The sequence below is a fragment of the Temnothorax longispinosus genome, chromosome 1, assembly GCF_030848805.1.
Source record: "Temnothorax longispinosus isolate EJ_2023e chromosome 1, Tlon_JGU_v1, whole genome shotgun sequence".
Taxonomy (NCBI): domain Eukaryota; kingdom Metazoa; phylum Arthropoda; class Insecta; order Hymenoptera; family Formicidae; genus Temnothorax; species Temnothorax longispinosus.
The window spans coordinates 404,649-427,917 of NC_092358.1; the positions used below are offsets into that span (position 1 = coordinate 404,649).

At 37.8% G+C, this 23,269-nt stretch overlaps 3 protein-coding genes across 3 annotated transcripts in view; 1 reads left to right on the forward strand and 2 right to left on the reverse strand.

The window, feature by feature from the left end:
- Window positions 1-276: 276 nt before the first annotated feature.
- LOC139810140 (protogenin) lies at window positions 277-12,240 on the forward strand. The gene is made up of 19 exons (XM_071773456.1): window positions 277-1,093; window positions 1,948-2,210; window positions 2,303-2,459; window positions 2,567-2,789; window positions 2,878-3,101; window positions 3,181-3,320; window positions 3,405-3,564; window positions 3,667-3,951; window positions 4,055-4,222; window positions 4,309-4,503; window positions 4,588-4,775; window positions 4,856-5,003; window positions 5,090-5,188; window positions 5,270-5,423; window positions 5,519-5,652; window positions 5,737-6,129; window positions 6,221-6,495; window positions 6,567-6,674; window positions 6,762-12,240. Exons 1-19 carry the CDS (start codon window positions 1,027-1,029, stop codon window positions 6,969-6,971), a joined length of 3,591 nt encoding a protein of 1,196 aa, XP_071629557.1. The 5' UTR covers window positions 277-1,026; the 3' UTR covers window positions 6,972-12,240.
- Window positions 12,241-12,321: 81 nt separating this feature from the next.
- Window positions 12,322-15,465, reverse strand: LOC139810292 (uncharacterized). The gene is made up of 7 exons (XM_071773717.1): window positions 15,236-15,465; window positions 14,951-15,124; window positions 14,443-14,645; window positions 14,217-14,370; window positions 13,837-14,105; window positions 13,467-13,685; window positions 12,322-13,382 (listed from the first exon to the last, which is right to left on the reverse strand). The coding sequence occupies exons 1-7, from the start codon at window positions 15,282-15,284 to the stop codon at window positions 13,329-13,331; spliced, it is 1,122 nt and encodes a 373-aa protein (XP_071629818.1). The 5' UTR covers window positions 15,285-15,465; the 3' UTR covers window positions 12,322-13,328.
- Window positions 15,466-16,093: 628 nt separating this feature from the next.
- Qless (decaprenyl diphosphate synthase subunit 1 qless) overlaps window positions 16,094-23,269 on the reverse strand; it is a 36,445-nt gene continuing 29,269 nt past the window's right edge. The window contains exons 5-8 of the mRNA XM_071773664.1: window positions 19,666-19,755; window positions 19,243-19,374; window positions 18,965-19,159; window positions 16,094-18,834 (exon numbers count right to left, since the gene is read on the reverse strand). Coding sequence (XP_071629765.1) covers window positions 18,613-18,834; window positions 18,965-19,159; window positions 19,243-19,374; window positions 19,666-19,755 — 639 coding nt within the window. The 3' untranslated portion in view covers window positions 16,094-18,612. The remainder of the gene's footprint in view (window positions 18,835-18,964; window positions 19,160-19,242; window positions 19,375-19,665; window positions 19,756-23,269) is intronic.

The following is a 23,269-nucleotide window of genomic DNA, read 5'->3' on the forward strand; positions in this document are numbered from 1 at the left end:
GATAAAAAGTAAGTTAAACCAAGAGATTAAAGTTAATCTAAATTGGTAGATTGACATTAATTGGTTAAATATTTAATTGACGAATTGAACAATTTTCGTGACCGTCAAATGGTTTAGATGGCATTTTCCGCAACGGAATGCAATACCGACCAAGCCTCTCCGCGCATCCCGTCGGTCACCCTGTCTTTTCCACGTGCGCTGCGCGAGCCGCGGCGCTTGCCGCTTCTAGGTTCCTTCGCGCGCTGCTAGGCGGCGGTAAACGCCGAGGACGCCCGAGGGAAGATGGCAAGCGCAGGAACGAGGGTGTCGGTGTCGCGTGCTGAATAAACGACGGGACGCGCTACGACGAATTCTTACGCCGGCGAAGACGGTGGTGCGGGCACGGTCTCCCGGCGCATCCCGGCGACGGTGCTCGACGGTGCTCGGAGTCGCGCGATTCCGCGATCCGAGCCGGGTGTGCGGTGGTTTCTCGTTTTTCGCCGCGTCGGTTTGCTCGCGTATCCTCTCTCTCTCGGATCGGTTAACACGCGCCGCGCGCCGGTTGACGATGTGAGATGTGAACGCGCAATACACACACGCGAATAAGCGGCATAGCAGCGTGGTGCGGTGAGGTGGGGCGGGGGCGGAGGGAGGAAAGGGCGCTCCGGCAGCTCGGCGAACGGAACAGCCGGCGGCAGCGAGATATCTTTCTCTCTCTCTCTCTGTCCCTCCTCGGCTCCGACGAGGCCGACGATGTCAAACATGCGGCGACGAAATTTGCGCGCCAGCAACGCGACAGCGGCGCCGGCGCCGGTGCCGACGGCGACGACGACGACGACGAGGAAGTCGAAGAAGACGACGACGAAGAATCGACGACGGCGCACCACGGCCGTGCTCCTCTACCAGTGAAACAACACACGTAACACATACACATACACACGTGCACGTATACACACACACATACACACCCTACCGTGCGCGCGTACACGCAACAAACACACGCACGCACGCACGCACCGGTACGCGGTTGCCGATGAGCGTGGATATATGGCGGCGCGAGTACTCTTGCTGAGCGTCTTGATCACGGAAGTGCTGAAGCCAGCTTGCGCCGCAGGTGCGTGCTCCGTTTCTTCCGTGTTTACGGTCTTCCTTTTTTTTTTTTTTTTTTCCCGGGAAAACGACGTTCCTCGCGCGGGACACCCCAAACGGCCCCGGTATCCCCCGAGCCGTCCCTCGAGTTCCGGGCGACGATGTTACTGGTTTATTAAGACGCACATGGGCCCAGAGCATCGTCGACGTTCTCGAGACGGTTCCTCGTATACCTTCGAGGTGCATGAATTGCCATTAATTATCCCCCCCTGGGATGGAGAAAGAGCGAGACGCGCAGTTAGCGTTATCGCAGAGAAACCTGATACTGTTTTCGCGCGATACGCGTTTTGCATGGCAAACGTCGCGGAGACTCGTGTTTTTTTTCGACCACACGCCTCAAGTATCTTTCTCGCATTTCTAATTCAAGTACATTCTTACCTCGTTGAGCAGTTTTAATGATATTTGTAACTCTCGTTTCTAAAATATAAAACTAAGAACAATTTCCAACAAATGAATGATTAAATAATCAATTAAATAATATGTAATGATATCAAGGTCGGATGATTAAATGGCAATATCTACTATTTTGGCACAAAATTTAAAATGTACGTTTATATTATGATGATAAGTCATCTAAGGTGCTATGTAAATGTACGTTTGATTGCTCAAAGAGTTGATAAAGATTTTGTCATGGAATCGATATTGTCAGTGATGTAATCTCTGATCGGTCATCACTGCAAAGTTTAAAAGATTCTAGATATTAACTCTCACAGAAAAGATTACGTATTTGTATATCAACGTTGTCGGATAAGATTCCCAAAATGTGATGTTTATATCCTATGAAAGTGTCGTAATGTGCAAACTGTCTGGTTTTGGCAGGTGTTAAAGGTATCGGAGGAAATATCAGTGGTAGGAACGTGTCCAAACCAGACGGTTCTGACGCTGGATTGACTAAAGGCTCTGGATTAACGCTGGAAATTCAACCTAGTGGCCATGTGATACTAGGAAAAAAGGGGATCACGCTCAGTTGTATAGCTGGTCCGAATGAGACTGTGACTTGGTTGCACAATGGAGAACCAGCACCTCCGTGTGGTCTTACTCGCTGTGTTCTTCTTTCCAATGGCTCTCTTCACTTTCACAAGGTACGTGCTTGTGTGACGCTTTTTTTTTTTTGGATTTGTTCTAAGATTATAATGTATATTTAGAAATTATATTGACACATTTGACGTGTTAGGTGCAGAAACAAAATTTACAAATGCAAAAGTTCAAAGAAAAGGAAAGGAATAATATTGTTAATGCTAGAAACCATAATAAAGATGAATATCGTTGTAGAACACGTACTAGTTTAGGATGGTCGATACAGTCAGCACCCACCATTATTCAAATAGCAGGTAAATGCTTCGCAAATATACGAGGGCAACGGCCGGCGGCCCCTTCTTTCGGACGCGAGTTTAGAAATTAGATTTATCATTGTTCTAACGAGTGTCACGTGTTACAGAACTTGCCCATGTATTTAAAGAAACTCCAGAAAATATTACTGTTCAAGAAGGCGAAGTCGCAAGGTTATCTTGCTTGATTGACAGTGTTCCTTTCCCACCCAATATTACGTGGCAGCATAATGAAACATTGTTATCTTATCATAATGAATCAAAGTATTCTGTGGTACCACCAGGTGTTCTGTATATAAGTGCAACGAAACTGTCAGATGCTGGCTCATATAGGTACAGTATAATCTTTTATTTTTTAATCTGTTAATTTAATATCGTTAAATTTTCTATTGCAAACTAAATGGAAATTACTGTATTCCAGATGCATAGTCACTAATGAATTTCTAAGAAAGACCAAAAGGAGCAAAGAAGCAAAATTAACGGTTATCGCGAGAATAGAGAGTAACAAAACGCATACGCCATCGTCTTTGTTTCCACAGGTTTCGTACAATCATTGGCTGCTTAATGGGTCGAATCTTAATTTGGCATGTGCTGCATCCGGTTATCCGTCACTTGTAACATGGTCCTTTATTCCTCGTTATATAGGTAAAAAATTGGAAGGCAGGATACGCGCATATTTAGTTAGTCAAGAAAATTAAATATGTTTGATCATATTTGTTCGTAGATAATATTACAAAACCTCGCATCCTTCTTAATTCCACCACCGGCATTAGTATACTGTCATTAACAAACGTGAACGTTTCCAATGCCGGTGTCTACCTGTGTTCTTCAAAGAATTCTATCACCAATGACTTAGAAGTACAGGTGAGTGGTTGCTCTCAACAAATTGTAATTGATATTTAGCAGTAAATTAACGTTTATATATAAATTGCGCATATATTATTGCAGAATGTAACTGTAGATATATTAATACCACCGTCATTTATAAAAACGCCGACAAACCAAATCTGTCCAAATGGAAGAACAGCGAGATTCGAGTGTCAGGCGCAAGGGTTACCCGTACCTCAAATTTATTGGCTGAAAGATTCATCGAATATTACTGTCAATGGTAATGATATTAGAGACAAATTTATGATCTGTCGAGGAAGGACGTGTTCGACAATTTTCGTTTGCTCTTACAATTAATTGTGCATTCTGTATGTTGATGTAGGTCGCAGAACAACTTACGTTAAGGAATACAATAAAATAGAATTAGCAATATCAGCAACAGTGCCGTCTGACTCTGGCATATACCAATGTGTGGCGGTGAATGCAGCGGGTGAAATTTGGGCCGCTGGCCGGCTCCAAGTAAATACATCGCGCAACAGTCCCGCTACACCCACTTCTCTGAAGTGTCACGCTATTTCACCAGTTAAAATCTTAATTTCGTGGGAACCGCCAAAGTCTGTACCATATACCAGTATTACAGCTTATACCGTCCATTATAGTCCCGTAGGTGAGTTGGATGATGTATTGGGATAAGTATAAGAACAAATTTCTAAGAGGTTTTTATTTCAATTATCTATATTTATACATTTGTTATATATCCCTAATGACAGAAGGTGGAAAGGAGGAAGTTTCACCGCCAGAACCAGGGAATTCTACGTCTGTAGAAGTAACAAAACTTCTCGAACCATTTACAAATTACTCGTTCTATGTACGAGTGTGGAATAATTTTGGTGCTAGCGATCAATCAGCTACCATTGTGTGTTCCACTGCTCCAAGTGGTACGTATTTCTATCTGTTTTTATTAACTTTGTTCCCGTAACACAAAAAAAAAACAACTAACTCGAAATAACGATCTTATTTCTAGTTCCTAAAGGCACACCAAAAATGAATGTGGATATAATCAGTAGTACAAAACTAAATGTATCGTGGGAGCCTTTGAGTAAAAAAGAGTCTCGCGGCGACGTGGTGGAATATAAACTATTATGGAAACTCCACCAGAGCTCATCTTCCAGATGGGTACATCATCTACCTGCCTCCGATGAATATTACATACTTTCCGGTATAATTTTTAATCCATTGTTCTTTTTCTTTGAGCTGTACATGGGCAATAATCAATAATACAATCGTGTATTTACGGATACAGGCCTGGAACCTGGAGCGCGATATGATCTTCGAGTATTGGCAAGAACAAAGCAGGGCGAGCCAAATATTAGTGAAGCACAATTGGATTGGGTTACTGTAACCATGCCATCTTCCAATCAATCCAATCAGTTTACTATAAGGAATGTTGTGGATATTCAAGTATTAATTGTAAACGCCTCAATAATCAGGGTTGGTATATCATTCATCGATCGAATTGCAAAATTGTTATGGTTTTCCGAATTGCTCCCTAAACTTTGTTTCGTTATTAGATGAAATGGAAGATCAACTTTAAGCAAAGTGATCAAATTGAATCAATGTTCGATTCTTGGCAAATTTATTGTGAAAATCAAAATGGCGAGAAGTTAAAGAATATTCATTTGCCACAGAATATTACTGAATACCTGTTTACTGATCTTGGTAGGTATTCCGTGTTAAACAATGATACTTTTCAACAATGTTATAGAATGTTGTATAAATTACAAATGCAATTAATTTTTATCTAGATATGAACGTTTCTTATACTATGCGTCTGTGCATGGTAAGCTCGGGTGAAGCCACAGGCTGCTTGACGAAACACGTAGAGACCGTACAATCCGATCCTAGTAAGTTCATCAGATTTTCATAGACTATATTCGCACTGAATAGAAGAACAGACAATTATATGTGATAATCTTGCAATTTAGACACTGTGCCAATGGCATTGGAGGCTATTCCCGTCTCGCCTACGTCCATTAACGTGTCATGGACATTGTCTGATGTGGACGACGTAACATCGTTCGAGTTTTGTTATCATGCGGTGCATGTGCAAAATTCGAGCAATTCTAAATGTTTTATCGTGTAAGTACGGCTGGATCTTTTTGAAATAAACGTAATTGAATGCATAAAATATCCACTGACGAAAGTTTTAAATTTTTGTAAAATATATATTATAGAAATGACACAAAAACAAGCGTTGACGAGCTGAAGCCTTTTACTTTATATGAGTTTAAAGTAAAAGCCATTAGACACGATACGAATCGGACCAGCTTCTATAGCAAATCTATAGAATGCTACACAAACGAAGATGGTGAGATAGTTACTATTTAATAGAACACTCCGCACATCGGTTTCTTATAGGACATGTTGTATTATAATAAACGAATTGTTACAGTTCCTGGTAAAGTCGAAGGGTTACAATGGTTCCTGGAGAATACCACGAAAGTACGAATTGCATGGGAGGAGCCGAGCAACGTAAACGGCATTATACAAAATTATATTGTCGCATATACCGTAAACGTGACATGGAACTTGACAACATGGAACTTGACGACATGGAACAACGTGACCGTACTCGGTAACAAAAGGACAACGAACCTACCAGGTTTAGCACCGGGGAAACAATATTTCGTTGTGGTGCTGGCAGCGACGAAAGCTGGCTATGGGAAACCGTCAGACCCTATTATGGTTGTTACCGGTGGTACTAGTCGTAACGGTAGTAACGGAACGTCGAAAGTACCTGCCCCGTCGGGCAATGAGACGAACTCCAAGCCCGATCAGAGTCTTGGTGAGGGAAACGGCAGATTTAGATTCAGATAATTAACTGTGCTTACCATTAACTTACCATTTTATTAACCGTTATCGTTATCAAAAAATAGGTGTGATCCTCGGAGTGAGCATAAGCATCGGATTTATCATGATATGCCTCTGCAGCATATATTGTCGGAGGAAGTTTGAGAATTCTCGATTGAGAAACGACGCTCAGCTTACGAATAGATGTGTGCTATCGCGAAACGGAAATGGATGTTGCGCGGAGCAGTCCTCCACTTCCACGGGTCAACAAGCGAATGCCACCGATGCCCCGAATGAAATTGAATTGGCAGTGCTGTGTCCATCGTCACCGATCGAGACAAATCCGCACTCGGACGCGAAGGTAATCAAACGGAGATTTGATTAGATTGAACTTATATGAACAAGAGATAATATATGACGTGTGTTTTAAAGGGCGCACAGTCTAACGGGGTTTTCGAAATTTGCGCGAAAGAACCCTTACTGTCGCCGTGGGAGATAAATGGAGGCTCGAAGGATGTTCATATTATGGAGAATCCTCAGGTATAGTTGGACGCTTTGATATTTTGTCATAGAAGATAATGAAGATGCGCTATAAATAAATAATTTATCCATTTCTCATGATTGCAGTACAAAAGAAGGGGCAGTTCTACCTCGAATAATCAACAGGAGGAGGAAGAGGAGCAAGATCTAGAAGGCACGCAGCTCACAATGGTCAATTGTACTTTAGGCAGTAGCGCTAGCAGTTTAAATAACAATTCAGGATGTCCAGACGGTGAGACTTCATCATCGCCGAAATCCACCTGTGCATCTGTTCCGGCGCTCGGACCAAATGGGTGAAAGTGCGTTAGGCAATACATTATTAAAGTGTTCAATGCTTCTCAGCGTTATCAAGGTACAACAGGTAGGAGTACATGAATTCTCCTATTTCCTCCTTCTTTACGATCGATACGACCGTCATCGATCGCAGTCACGTTCCGAATCAACGCGCGGAAAAAAGAAAATAATGATGTCCAGTCCCGAGAAAGCAAAAGCAATGCAAAATTGCAGCAGCCTCGCAAAGCAAGAGTATTAATTATCTGACACATAATCGATGTAAATAATACTGTTTCGGAAAAAAATCACGACGTTAGTCGTCACCTTGTAAATACGAGCAAGATACATTTATCGCGCGGAAAATAAAGCTCGTCTGCATAAGCATCTCAGCGAAAGCAACGCAATTCTAAAATTTATTGCATTACAGTGCACCGATCACGTAGACGGACATTTGAAGTGTTTGCCGGACTCGTGTATGTATACCGAATGATTCCAAATCGTTTGAGGACGAAAGTTAAGTATTTTTTAAGAGAATTAATATATAGGTACAGTTAAAGATTTTTGATATTAAAGTTTTATGAAAGGATATTCGCTATTGAATACTGCTAGCGAAATTATTCCGTTATTTAGTTTCTGATTGAGACTATTTAGAAGCGAAATGAAACGTTTTTGAACATAGGCTGTTGCTTCAAGAGTGTTTAATTTATCACTCTTCGATCCTCAAACGTGTCGAATAATTTTGTATACATATATACGTATATAAATTAAGTAAACTGTTGACGTGCCGAAAATTGAGAGATGCGCGAAATGCTCTAAAATGAAAAACAACAAGTTTCTGATGCCTCTGTACATAAGATAGAATAATTGTTGATTGTGAATATGTCCATAAAATATCACACTTCGAATGCAGCAAAAAAGACATGCGGACGTGCATTCCTTCGCGTTTGGGGACACAAAATTGCTGAATATCCAGGCACAGTATGGCCTAAAAAAGTTGATAAAGTTCTGATTCATTCTGATAACAGTTTTCGGGCTGACGCGATTGCTTTAAAATGGAGCAGAGACACTGATCATTCCAAAATAAGTTTTCCACTGATATTTAATTGTAAACAAAGGAAGAACGTTTAGTATTAAGAAAACAGGGAAAGGCTCTAACCAGATGCTACGCGTTTTTAGAGATGTTAAGAAAATTTTTTATTCCGTGGTTTTTTTTCTATTTTTTTCCCTCTCTTTTCTATTTTTCTCTTTATATTTTAACATACCATATGTGTGTCATTAAGGTATCACTTTTACGAAAAAAGAATTGATTTCTCCAAGGAATCAAAGTAAAATTTTTTTTTTTGCATTTGGAGCTAGTGTGCATGACAAATGAAGGATTTGTTGAGTAGCTCTTAAAATATTTGATGTAAGTTTTGTATTAGTTTAAAGTGGACTATCGATATATCATACTTTAAATTTAAAAGAGAGATCCTATGAATGGGAAGGAATATTCAGAAAGATAATCTAGTGCTCAGAATATTGCGATTCAAATGAATGGCGTGCAACAGGCCACCTTGTTTTCTCACAATTATTTACTTCTATAAGAGACCTCAAAGACTGCTGTATTAATAGACGATATTTTTTATAATTAACAGATAACCTCGTCGGAGAATGTTTCCGTGAAAAGACTTTGCGTAATGCGTTACGTAAGAAGAATTTTACATATTCCTCGGATTTCTTTCCGTTCATAAGATTGATATCGTTTTTAAGGCGATTAGGTAATCGATATGCGATTAATGTCAACGTTTTGTATGTACGATATTTAGCGTGTTAACTGGTAAAGCAGTTCTGTGTATTACACAAAAAAAGAAAGAAGCAGCATTCGTGACGAATCTTACAAGACACATATTCCAGACTGGTGCATGTTACCATGACAGAAAACAACCCAACGCAGTACCTGATAGAATAAGCTATATCGTTTAGAGTGAGACGTAGAAATGTCAATGTTATTACTGTACCTCCACTAATTGTTATTTATTGCATTTTACATTCAGTATATACTTTAGATGAACACATTACACTGGATCATGCAATAACATAGTCACCATGAGCACAGTATATGAAAACAATTAACGCTAGAATTAATTCGATCTGCACATATTAAAAAAAGACTATCATATCTTCATTCCATAGAATATTACCGCATTTCCATAACCAGAAGTCTGTTAGAAATCTAATATATTGAAACTGTTCCAAAAGTAGCTTCGTTTTATTTCGAGAGATATTTCGGGAACATACCCACTGTTTATATTGCCAATATTTTAGGTCCAATACAGGGAACATTTTAGTTGATTAACTGTGCACCATGATTTACTTATTCCGTTTACTGGACTTCGCAAATCGCATTACAATAGCTCTATATAGTTTACACAGGTCAGATACAGTTCTACGAAATAGAAAGAATCGTTTTATTTACACACATGAATACATGGAACTTGTTATATGTATATTATAAATATAATTATGAGAATCTCATATATATAGAGAATCGCATATACAAATATTGAATTTATATATTCTTAAACAGTTCTTTCTTTCTTTTTCTTTTTTTTGTGCAGCAACAACTCTTACCTGTTGCGAATGCGTTTGCATGCATTCAACGCATCTGGCTTACGATTTTATTTAATCTGTTTTTGCATTTGTTGTCATATATATATATAATGTGTAATGCCTGTTACATTTTATATTATTTCCATATTTGTTGAGGGTATATACGTTCATATGCTTTTTCATGTACTTTTGTATTTGTTGATGGTATACTTTAGAAAAATCACACTTCTATAGCGTTGACGATAGCTAAGCTGCCGTATAATAATGAGAAAGAGCAGGACGTTGAACCGATTGTTCCTTTAGTTGGTCATTACTCATTACGTATTGTTAATATTCTGCATCGGAAAGATACATTTTCACGTTATTGTACACTCCTGCGCTTCAAAAGTATATATATTGTGTATATATATATATATATATATATTTGCAGCGTACAATGAAAGCACTTGGGAGAATAATTTTAAGAGAGAGAGAGAGAGAGTTGTTAATTATATCAAAAAAATGAATTCGGACATCAAAAAGAGAATTGAGAAGGGAATTTTAGGAGAGGTGTGCGTGTGTGACATATAAGCAGCAGAAAGTATGCAATGCTTTTCGAGTTATTTTATTTTCCTACATGTTAAGGCTCGCGTCCACGATGTCGGAACTCGAGTTTTGAATTTTCGAACAGAAATCTTCGCACTTGGATGGACTTAAATAGGATTGTAATCGAGTATAGTTTATGCCTTCTATAATTTATGATCCAGCCATTTAAATTCGAACTTCCAAATGAAGGGTATGTCCTCTCTAAAGATCTAAACCTAAACGTACAACTTAATTGTTGTTCCTCTAAAATAATAATCTTACTTAGAAGAAATGCAGTAATTTAATTGCTAACTCAAAGAAATTCTCGATTGTAAATATCAGAATAAGGTTTCGAAGAGTTAAGAGGATTGCCCGTATCAGCAATCCGGACTTCTCGTGGACGCAAGCCTCTCGGATATAAACTGGCAGTTGTATGAGTTTCGTGAGAGAATGAGTTTACGCTTACTGTCCTCATCCCATTTCTTACGTTTAAGTAGCGTAACGTATTAGACTTTTCTTAGCTGTAACGTATGTCCACTCCGATCGCATGTACAATTCTGCTGCTGTATTCCCGACTCCATATCCGCGGTATCGTAACGGGATATCGTATTACAAAGAGAGAAAGAGAGATAAAGAGGTAGCCGCAGCGGCGAACGAAAACGCCAACAGCAATCAGTAATTTAATTGAAACGACAAACACTCCGTAACATGCATACCATAGTGCTCTTGAATAATTTCGTGGATGTGATAAGTTTTACGTCGTGAACAATTGACTATAGAGTCGCCGTTCAGGAGAGTCAAATCGCGAATTTTTCAACGAGAGCGCCTCGCGTCAAGCGGCCGCAGGCCGCTTCCCTCCCTCGCGAGAGGAGATCAGCCTGCAGGGCTTTACGCGACGCATCCCGTATATGTACAAAGTCCACGAAGATAACATTACCTTATAGTACATACTTACAAAAGCAATAAGCATCATCTCGCGTCTTAGCGTACCTCGTATCTTACCGCGTGCACGAACGCGTCGGAAAAGTGACAAATTATATCATAGATCATAATCTACTTATCACCGCATTCATCGATCATCAAATCAATTGTCATGATTTACCGAACGAACCGGAGACACGATAATCGTCGTCGTGAACCTCCGTTAACAATTATCAGCTACTCCATACTTGCGCATTATTTTCGCTTATTTTAATTTAGGAATACCTGCGATGTGCGGCAGCCAAAGAGAACGTTTTTTAATTGTCTTTTTAAATCGCGCCTATAAATGAAATCCGTGCAAGACCCACACTCGGTCACTCCGTTTATAATATTAACACACGCATACACACGTGCGTATACACATTCCTTATAATTTATCAGACAGACTGTAGCGTTAAATACACAGTAGCAAGTATTGATTGTATTGTACGGCGGCTCTAGTCGAACGAATATACCTCCGTAATTGTCACTCTGAGCACAGAGTGATTTACATTACTTAATTTTAACTTAACGTCGGTACCTATTAGACTATTGTTTACAATTTTTTTTAAATGCAGTTTACCTCAAAGATTATATTTTCACGCCCGGTGGACATATACGCACGCGCGCGTGTATACAATATATATACATATATATTATATATACACATATATATGTATATACATATATTGCGAGTGTGCAGCACATCAGTATATGTATATATAATAGCCGCGCGAGAGACACATTACACTTTATTTTACATCTAATATATAAGGGAGAAGAGAATCCAGTAATTTTATTCATTTATACTATTACCGTTAATTATAATAATTATTATATATTAAGAAGACTATTTAATTTATTTTCCGCAAGTCCTCATTTCGCCTTTCTTTCCGATTTAGATCTATTATCTCGATGCGACAATTATTCTTTAGGGTGCAGTTACTTTGTACATACTTTTACCTGCGATTGTATATACATATTATATTACCTGCGAAGAACATTAAAATATATATTTTAATATATTACGTATAATGAACTACATGAAATTATAATCTTATTGTTTGAAGTATATTAAGACTAAATACACTAAATATTTAATAATACTGTTGACCCTTCTTGAACACGTCGTCTTGTTGTAACCACTGATTCAATAAAATTAAGACAGTGTACAAATGCACATTTGGTGTAAAAAGAAATATATCCCTTTCGCAGTACGAAGAATTTGGTGGGTTTTACAGGGTACAGTAAGTTAATGCGATTTCGTAAATGGAGCAACTTTATTATCAAAGAATCTGCAGGAACGTCCACGTAACAACAGAATATCGAAAGTGTGATACACTTAATATTTACTAATATCTTTATGAGCCGTTCAAGGCCAATAGAATATAATAACTCTTTCTTGTTTTATATTAAGTATATACCGTGCAAACGCGCACAGTTCGTATATGTAAATCTAGCAATATGAAGAATCATTCACATATCGATAAGGAATGTTCTCTATAGGAATATCTAAACGCACCTCCAATAGTGTTTGTACTTAATTTAATACAATCCTTTAGGTCGCGCGTACATATTCGAGTTATCGACAATAAAATTATGCGTATAACAATTGTTCAATAGAAAGACTTTTCAACTTGATTCACAGCATCGTGGAAGATGTACATCTTGGAATGTAGCAGATATAAAAAGAACTCTTGTTATGTATCTCTAGCAATATTAGAAGTATATAGATCTCCAACAACTTTATTGGTACAGTCTTGAAAAAATGGTATATAAAAAGCGTTCTTTTCAATCAATGATCCTCTAAAATATTCATGGAAATTAATTCAGACTACGAACGTCTTGAATTTAGGTATCCCTATACATATGACTGCGTCTTTTTGTGTATAAGAACATTATACCGAATCATTCTTAAACGTCACTGTTTGACTAGCCATCTTTAAGGTGCGAAAAAGTCCTGTGCTTCCAGAACTATGATAAAATTAAGTACATTAATTGCTAGTTTATCACATTGGCAATAGGCCGCCTACGAAATATTCGAATTTCATATCCACTTCTCTATAAAACTCATTTAGTATTATTTGTTGACGTATAAAACGTCAAGTAAAGATGTATAACGTGTATAATAGAATATATATAACTTGTATAGAACCCTTCTAGGCACAAGGTGAAATGACGCTCGGCGTCCGTGTGTATTCTGGTATTCGTAGCATCCTCGTGTAAAAGAGAATCGATATTCAAATTCGGCAGTTGGTATTGCTAAGTTCACAGGACCAAAGAATGCGGGAAGATCCTCATGCTTACGTAATCATTAAGTACCTGTAAATCCGTGAACATCTCATCTTTACGTATTATGTGCGTTTTCTCTTCGAGACTGGCTCGTGGAAACGAACGAAAATTTACCTCTGTAAGAGCGTCTTTCGTTAATTTAGGATACAGGTACGTAAATCCCGTGGTGTTTGACAGCTTTCCAGGCTGTAAGTACAAGTGCTTATTGTACAGAAGTTCTTGATCTATGTACGGAGATAGAGGACTGTTCTCCACCCCATCCTTGCGACAAACTTCCGCCCAAGGGGTCATGTGCTTGTCGTTTACCTCTTCGACAACCGAACTCATATCGGTCTGCAAAATAAAAGATTTATTCGATAATGAAAATCTTTTTAAAATTTTAATAATTTTTCTTGGGCGTCATAATGCACTTTTAGACTGAAACTGATAAATATACATACACACACACATAACATACTAAAAACAATAGAATAGTTCTGCGTACTTTAGCTAGTGTAGACAGCGCAGTGCCCCAGTAATCGTGATTGATATTAAACAATTCCGAGACTATGGCACTAATAGAACCTTGAGTAGAATCTCCCTCGTCCACGAGATTATACGTCTGGCCTATTGTTTCTGGTCTGTTAGCCACATGCCAGATAGCTCTGGCAACATCCCTCACGTGAACCGTATTCATATGAAGATCCGGTCCCCAGAGCAACTTCATCATCTCACCTAAATGCTTGTAAACTGCGCCCACTACTAACCTTGGTGCTGTAAATTGCCAAGGTATACTCTTTTGCCTTTTTTTTTAGTTAGAAGGAAGGAGCAGCTTTCTCGGTAATGAGATAAACTGCGAGAGAAATTTATACTTTAGGAGATTACCTAGGCCGTTTCTGTCACCGCAACCGTACACGATGGCCGGTCTGAGTATGGTGTATTTCAAATCTGGTATATTCTTCAATTCGTGTTCCACTTGTAACTTGTATTTTGAAACAAACGTCCACGGTTCTCCAGCATCGTCCTCTTTGTGAGGAGTCTACGCGACATTGCACAATGATCAATCCTAAATCCATATTTGCGTTAAAGTATACGTCATTTAGAGGGATACCTTGTCGGAAGTGCTAAGATTGCCAGAAGATATCTCCACGTAACGCAGGGCTCCAATCTTGGCCGCTTGCTGGGCGCAGTTTAGGCTCAATTTGTAAATACCCTCTTTATACACTGGATCCGTGAGACCACTCTTCGTTTCCCCGGCGCAATTGAACACATAATCGATAGGCTCGTCAGAGGAAAACGCGTTTTGGCAGGATACTTTGGTGGGTCAACAAAAATGAAAATCCCTTTACACATTACAGTCTACAATGTCTACATCATAGTTTTTACATGACTGAATGAGGCGTATCAGTGATTATATATGAAATATGTGAATATTATTAAATATAGAGAACAAGTAAAATAATAAATATAAAAAAGGAAAAGTCAACTCTTGTTCTCACAGGTATTAGGACCTGAAAAATCCTTTCTCTTTAAATTTTACAGCTGCAATCAATAAGATTCCCGTTCTTCGATGCGTTCTTTGGTTTGGGTTTACGCGTTTACCTTTAATTAGACATTACCTATGTTAATCAAGTTGGCGCTTTTGAACTCGAGCAGAGGGTGCTCGAACACCCGCTGGTGCTTCGCGTTGAGCCACGCCGTCTGCGGCGGTACCTTGTCCACGACCCGCACGTAGGATACCAGATCGTTGTCCAGCAAATATTCCACGAGGTTGCGGCCGATGAAACCGCATCCTGCAAACCGCAAACGGAACGGATAAAGGTCTGCCGGTCGGTCCCTTATCGCTCTTCCGCTCCGCGCGCGGCCCGGGCCGGCGCGCATAGATATACAGCGAGATACCTCACCTCCTAGAACGATCACCCTCGCTTTCTTATCACAGGTGGGCGTTGCCATGATCGCTTGTCATTTAACTGCTCGACCGTTCGTTTCCTCGCTGGAGCGCGATGCCCTCGACGAAAGTATCGTTAAGCGGTTCGCAGCTGATCAGTGGCACACGTCGGACACACCGCGCTCTCAACCGGTCTCGCTGACGTCCAACTAACCTAAAACTCGCTGGCGACTCTGGCAAGTACTCCGAGCTGTTCGAGTGACATCGGCCCGAGCCCCGGAGAAACTCGAAAGGGGTCGCGTCACTCGTTCAAACGAGGCCTATTCCGTCTATTTAAAAAATTTAAAAAGACGCCTCCCCCCACGTCCACGAAGACAATGCTCCGTAGCCTAGCGTATAAATATTGTCATTCTCGGTAAGTAATATACGTTCTCGATTCCGGTTCTGTTCTATTTTACGTACAATCGCGATTTTATGTTTTTTAGGAATAATCCAAAATTATAACGTTTTCGGTATATCATAATAAATACATTCAACCATATACCACGGTTTTATTATACTATATAAGTGTTTTAAAATTAATATTCCGATTGCATACTGCAAATTGTACCTAATTCTTTTTTAGACGCTGTTATTTTTATCAATCTGTTCTTATTATTTATTTATGCCTAAAAATATCAAGGGGTAAAATCGATCATCAGAACAGAGAAGCCAGAGTAAAATATAAAATATTTTAAAAATTGATTTTTAGATGGCATTACTTTTTATATACAAAAGGTAATTCAATATAAATATAAAACTTAATACAAATGATCGAGGAATATTTGTGAATCAGGAAAATATATTGAATTTTCAAACAACCGGTGGTATGCATGTTTGAAAAGATATATATATTTTAATTTCATATATTTGTATTTAAAAAACTTATATACTCGAATTTAATGATCCCCAACACAATAATTGAACTTACATTAAGGTTTTACAATAAAGTAGTTAATCAACCAACGTTATTATAACAATTACGGTGTGAGAATAGTATTGTACCATGTTCTTGCTATGAACACATATTGAAAATCTAAAAATCTTAATTAATATAGTACATTCATTTTTCAATAAGGAATCCAAGATCAGGTTATTGTTTATCATTTTTATCAAGCCCCTAGAAAAATTCAAAATCTGCAAAAACACTTATTGACTCAAATACAATATAGATTTTTTTAAAAAATGAAACAGAAAAACAGACTAATAAATATTTAAAATATCTTCAAAAGATAATATTTTGTCAAGCCATCAACAACTTTATTTGATATATGAGGCACTTACTTAAAAAATAGTGCAGATTTTGTATGTGATTTTATATGCAGATTTTATATAAAAATTTCTATCAGATATTATTATAAATTAGCATAGTGCATTTTTGAATTTGTACTTATGTCACTACTTTTTCCAAATTAACAACTTGTATGAACACTGATTGTGAGATAATATGGACGATTTGTGAAAGATGTGCGTATCAGCAATTAGTTCTATCGGATTCAAATTTATCAGATCTGCTTTCTTTGGAATTTCTGTATTAAAATTGAACTTTATACTAATTTTCTAACAAATGTATATACCAATAAATGTTTTCCAATTCTTGAAGACGTAAGAGAATAAACGGATAAATATTTAACAATTAGACTAAACTAATTGTATTTATATGAAATTATACGTATTAATTTCATTTAAGTTGTATTCGTCGGCTCGGCGTATCCTTCATCACATAGCTTGTATCTTATTATGACTTTTTTGTGCCTCTTTGAATATAAACATATCTTGGAATAAACTTTTATACATTTTTTTTCTTACATGATTTAAATAAATATTGCAAAACGTATGGAGGAGATCGACAGTTCCGGTTGCGTCTTTCTTTGCATCATATACCTATTCTATTATAAGTCTACATTTGATCATAATTACATACTTGTTTCTTAGTTAATGTTCTATTGTGTTGTGTAACATTTTAAACAATTATATACATTCTCATAAATATAAATTATTGTACACTAGATATTTATACTTACATATCTAGTAATATTGATACTTTGAGCAGTTCACCTATTAAGCAAAAGTGATTCTATTCTTATTGGACAATGCCCAAATAAGAAAAGACACTTTTATTTTTCTCCTCATTGTGAATTTCGATGATATTCGCATCCTAAAACTTAAAGAGGCAGATAATTCTTATCAATTATACGATAAATCAAAGTTAACTTTTGTTAATCTCCCTGGCTGAAAAGAAAAGAAAGAGCAATTTGTCTTCTTTGGCAAATATCCTTTATGCCGCTTTTAACAATTATTTTATTTAAAATGAGCTGTCGGTAAAAATTAGTATTGGCATCCCTTATTACTTATTTTTACAAGTTTACTGCGATAAAAGTTGGGCTTCACTTTATCAAAAATATGTATCCATTGGGTTCAATCGGTCGTGATAAAGACCGAAGATATCTTATTATAACGTTATAATTCTGTACGTCTGTCATTCTTATATATATGTATGTTTTTTCAATTTTCAGTTTGCTTTTGTCATGCTATAGTAAATTCTCATTAAACCTCCTTTGATGCAAGCAATTTTTCTGACGTGTCGCGATACAATAATTATCATTAGGTACAATAAATGCATTTAGGTAATAGGTAAATGTTTTCAAGATAGGACGATTTGGCTTTATGCATTATTTTCATTTTGGGATCCGACAGCAGTATAATTGTATCATGACGCATGAAAGATGCATGCATAAAAGAGACATTATAGAAAGGATTATCGATGCTAATACATTATTACTAACGCTAGATTATTTTATTTACATGATCGGCTAACGATTTATAAAATCAGGTAATACGTGCTCTTTTCCTTACACACAGGCCAAGTAAACGTAATGCCTAGGCACTGTTATAAAGCGCAATTTCTGCATTTTTTCAGATTTAAACCCATGTATTGACAAAGTCCTCTGAAAAAGGCAGAAGCACCTTAGTGAATACGTTACGGGGCTTGGGATGCCTTCTTCATTTTTCCTACGGATGAGGTATGAATTCAGATTCGTCAATGCGTATTTACGTCATACGCTAATGCTATCAATCAAGTATCAATGTTACACCATCATAAATTATAGTGATAATATCAATCTCCTTATTTGATTACGTTTTATAAAAATCCTCGAGTATATTAAATTATATATAACAATATATAATTTCGACTAATGGTGTAACATTGAGTATAAAAAACTTTCTTCGACACGACTCCTGCATTCGATTGATAGAATTCGAGAGAATTATACTAGCCGTTTCCGTCCAGTATAACTTATAAATATTTATAAAATCGATCTCCCGCCCTCTAATTCTGCGTTTGTCGCGATGCTATTTCATGCGGTTGATGACCAGATCTGTCATAATGATCAGTGCCCTCTGATAAGGACTCTTAGCAAAGGACTGCGCGATTTTGCTTGCTTCTGCGCAGTGCTTTTTCGCCAAAAATCTGGTCTGTTCGAGACCGTTGGATTCGTGCACCAGTTCAAAAGCTCTCTCAACATCTCCAGGCTCTTGGAAACGGCGCATTATCATCACATTTAATTCTGGATACTGTAACAGCCGAAGTAACAATACTGATTAGGATCGTGTCTATGAAAAAGGCTTACATCGTAATACTACTAATAAAAAGATTTCTCGGTTGTATCACGATTCATCGAATGTTTCGCATTCGCATACTAACCCGTTCGCAAGCAAAGAGTACCGGGGCTGTGGCTAGTCCGAGTCTGAGGTCAGCGGCTGTGGGCTTGCCCATAGCCGTTGAAGAAGCCACAAAATCCAGAAGATCGTCTACCAACTGGAAAGCCAGGCCAACATTCCTGCCATATTGATAGGCCATCTCTATCGTGCGGTCATCGACTTCGGAAAGAATGGCGGCCTAAGATAGTAATCAACAATCATTTACAGGTTTCAAAGAAATAATAGACGGCGACTTTGTACGGGCGATTAATGTAGACTCACCGCTTTAACGCAATTGGCAATTAAGCTCGCTGTTTTTCGATATGTCTTCGTAAGATAGTGCGCGAACCTCTCGTTTTCCGTTTCTTTGGAACCAAGCTGCATAAATTCGCCTTGCACCAAGTCAGAGACAATCTACAAAGCGCAACGTATATTAACTAAATGCTCTATTTAACATGCTATTATGTTTAAATTGTCTTCTTTATATTGTCTTAATTTGTCAATTGTGTCTTTATTTTGAGATAGCATAAAACCATAAAAACTTAAATAACATTATAATAATTACATCGCGAGTCAGTTAAAGATATTAAATTCTCGTTAAGGATCGATTACAAATTGAAAATTCTACAATTAAAGTTCCAATTCCGTCGTCAAACGGAAACAATAGATTTGAAAAATTGAGTTGAGCACAATCAAATAATTTACCTGACTAATGGTAATGGTCACATCGTCATTTTGGATTCTGGAGAGCATCATGCAGGCGACTGATAAGATGTAATTTCCTGCCATAGCCACCTAAGAACAAAATAATCACTTAAGAAAGACTCTGTCGTCTTATCAGATAAGAATAGCAATTAGTTTCCGAATTGTATTGTATTCTGCTTGATCGTGGTCATAGTTTCGTCGTTTCATACAATAGTGTTATAGCATAGGAATAATGATGCAAAACAGCCTTAATTCAGCCGTGATACCGATTTTTATTTCACATCAAGATAGTGACAATTTGCATGCTATACATTTTTTTAATTTCTGCGTCACGTGTTTACGTACGTGAAATATCTTTGAGTGTCAAAATTATGTAACATTTTCCGCAATTTGATATATTACAGAGCAAGCACACACAGAGTCATTACATTGTCTTCAATTTTATAACGACTAAATCATGTTAACACTTTCTGCCGATGTCTAAACACACGAAGAGCGACGCGAAATTTTGATTTGACGAAACCGCTTCGCGCCGTTGCTCATTATGTTAATTTGCCGTCAACAAAATTGACGCAAGTTCTCCGCGATTATAATCTGAGTTTCCTTTCACTGGACATTCTTCAAATCGGCGCCAAATACCTTCGAGAAGGCGTTACGTGACTTGGATTCGCGCGTGTTCAATTCTGTATCTAATTTCTTTTTAATTTCAACTTTAAGAGAAGTTCATCTTTTATATTATTATATATTATCCAGTATGACGATAAATTCTTCTGCGTTTCAAGACTGCGAATAGTAATCGACGCGTGGCTCAAGAGTTTAAAGACAAAATATAAAATCCGCAATAATTACGGTAGTTAACAAATTTTTATTTTGTTTTTGCTCAGTCAATAAGTACAATAAATATTTAAAGATCCGGGTCCACACGTACATACATTTGAAGGAACAAAATATCCACCACATCTTATTTAATTTTTTCTTAAGTATAAAATAATTGTCATATTAAAGTAAAAATTGAAATATATTTAAAACATCTTAGACTATATTGACAATACAAATGAATGATGACTAGTAGAATTATGGAGGCTTATCAGTGTGGAGATTTGTTATTAAGAATGGTGGAACGAAAACATGATGGGTGATTATTGCTGGTATTTTCTAAGAGAAACAGACCCAATAGCTTACACAAGAGACAAAAGATCATACAAAACATTTGTAATATCTTTTAAATTATAAATAAGGCAAACATAAAATATTGCATTCTTTAACTTTTATATACTGTTACTTCTTTTCCTGAAATTTTGGCATTTTATTATTTATTGCAAAACTTCGAAATTCCAATAGAGGCATCTGTAGATGTGTAGGAATTTTTTGATTGGTATATTCGTATTCAGAACAACAAAAACAATAGGAAACAATTTTTTGATTGATCATGAACAAAAACACTGTAGTATTATTATTGAGCATAAGATTTCGCCCAATGACCAAAAATATCAATATTTATTTATTCTAAGCGATATTACGTACGTATCGGTCGCTATTTACCATATTAAAACGATATATCTTATTTAACTTGTAGCCTGTAAAAGCATTCAGACGCGCATGATATGCCGATGGAAAGCTATCGAGATTCAAGTCGATATAATGTTAGAAATTTAACATCGCACGATAGATCGGATACACAATGTCGAATGTAAGTTTCATTAAGTGTATACCGCGCATTCAGTTGCGATCTATCACTCTGCGGTCAGTGGATCCGTTGATGGGAAAATTGTTGATGAACACATCGTTTATAACGAGCGACGCGCCGAAACCGCAACATCTCGACGACTCTTAATAACCGTGGCTTCTTATGTCGCACGTTGATTTCTAAATTTCCTCACACATCGAGTTCTAAAATTAAGATACATTGTCGCGCTTTCTATCTTTTTTTTTCCTGTCCAACTCTAACTTATCTTCGTGAAACGCCTGAAACGTTTCTGCATTCTATTTCAAACTTATGAAGCTATCGTTTTATACGATAAATACCTTCGAAAAGTACGACACTGTAAAACGTTTTACAGAATATTTATATTTCATTGTTGAGTAAAGAACATGATTTTATCCAATATATTTTTTTACGTATATAAACTCATTATTTACTTGACTGTTAATTACTCAAAGACCTATAAATTTGCGGTTGGGAAACATTTATTTCGAACACAGAAAAAGTCCGTAAGGAAAGAAAGAGGCGCAAAAAGCTTCCGGACATCCTTTTCATCTTGGACAATGTTTCGTTCGGGTAGAGCGACTGACGGAAGATCATTTCGTGCGACAATGGCTAAGTCGATGAGTGACTTAACGGACGGCTCGTAATTTCGAGTTTCACATCCGGCAACGGCGATGCGCCGCCTTATTTTCACGCATCTTAGCCGCGATAACCGAAAGAACGTACGCCTGGTAGGGTTTTCCCTCCAGGAATAGCGCGCGCTGCGTGTACCGGCGACACTTTCTTGCAATTACACGACTAGGCGACGGGTTCCGCTAAACAAACATGAATTAACGCTGAAAGCAGCGGTCCACCTGCGGGACTCATTAATTCCGGCTAATGCTATCTCCGGGAAACAATTTACGATCGTGTCTCAGGACGACGCTGTTGCAGAACACTCATCGCGGTAAGGTTTTAACGAGAATCGAAGGCCAGCAACCAGCAACGCGCACTTCAAGTGGCGTGACTTACCGATCACGCTATAAACTATATCGAATATATAAACAAATGGAAAACAAAAATACATCTAATATTACTCTCCTAAGTTTCATTACGATATTTAATATTACTCTTGATGTAATCTGCAATGCCAGACGAAAAAGATCGTGCTCGTCTCCTACTTTATTTCAGATGTATTCCGATTTGCAGTGATTATTTTCGAATTTCACACCTGACTCAATGGCTTACATCCGAGCCACCTTCATCACGCAATCCTGTAACTCGTAGGTGTGACGCGAAGATAATTATTATATATACTGCAGCAGGAGTTCTCACGATTAGCGGTACGTTAATGCGAGAGGCTGTTACACAATTCACCGGTTCAACATCTGCGCTGTCCTCGCAGCCGATGCACCGAAGAAACAACGTCGGGACAACTTTCGTGACCATCGGTTGATGGGCTTTCCATTTCTCTGAACGGCGCTAATTCCATCACGCGCGTCAAGGTTGTAACACTTTTGAAGCTTCCTCGTAATATTTGCACGTGCTATTCATCAGGACCCATCATACGAATTGCAACGCGCCGCATTGTATGTTTACATTTATTAATTTTTACTCCGCCTGACTTGATTCTCACGGCTGTATTATCTCAATGCCTCGTCTCTAATAATGTCGCCAATTAGACAATTAGAAGAAATAACAATAACGTGTTTATTCTTTTAAGTCCTTGACTTTTATATAAGACTTTTATATAAGACTTTTTTATCGCAAAACTAACACCTGACTCGCGTCTCATCGATTATGCATTTGCGATCTAAGGAATAAAATTCAAGGAGTGTCTGATAATCTTTAGAAATATAGTTTGGCTTTAGAGTCACAGATAGTTATAAGCTTGTCATTGCGTTTCACAACGGCAGCTTA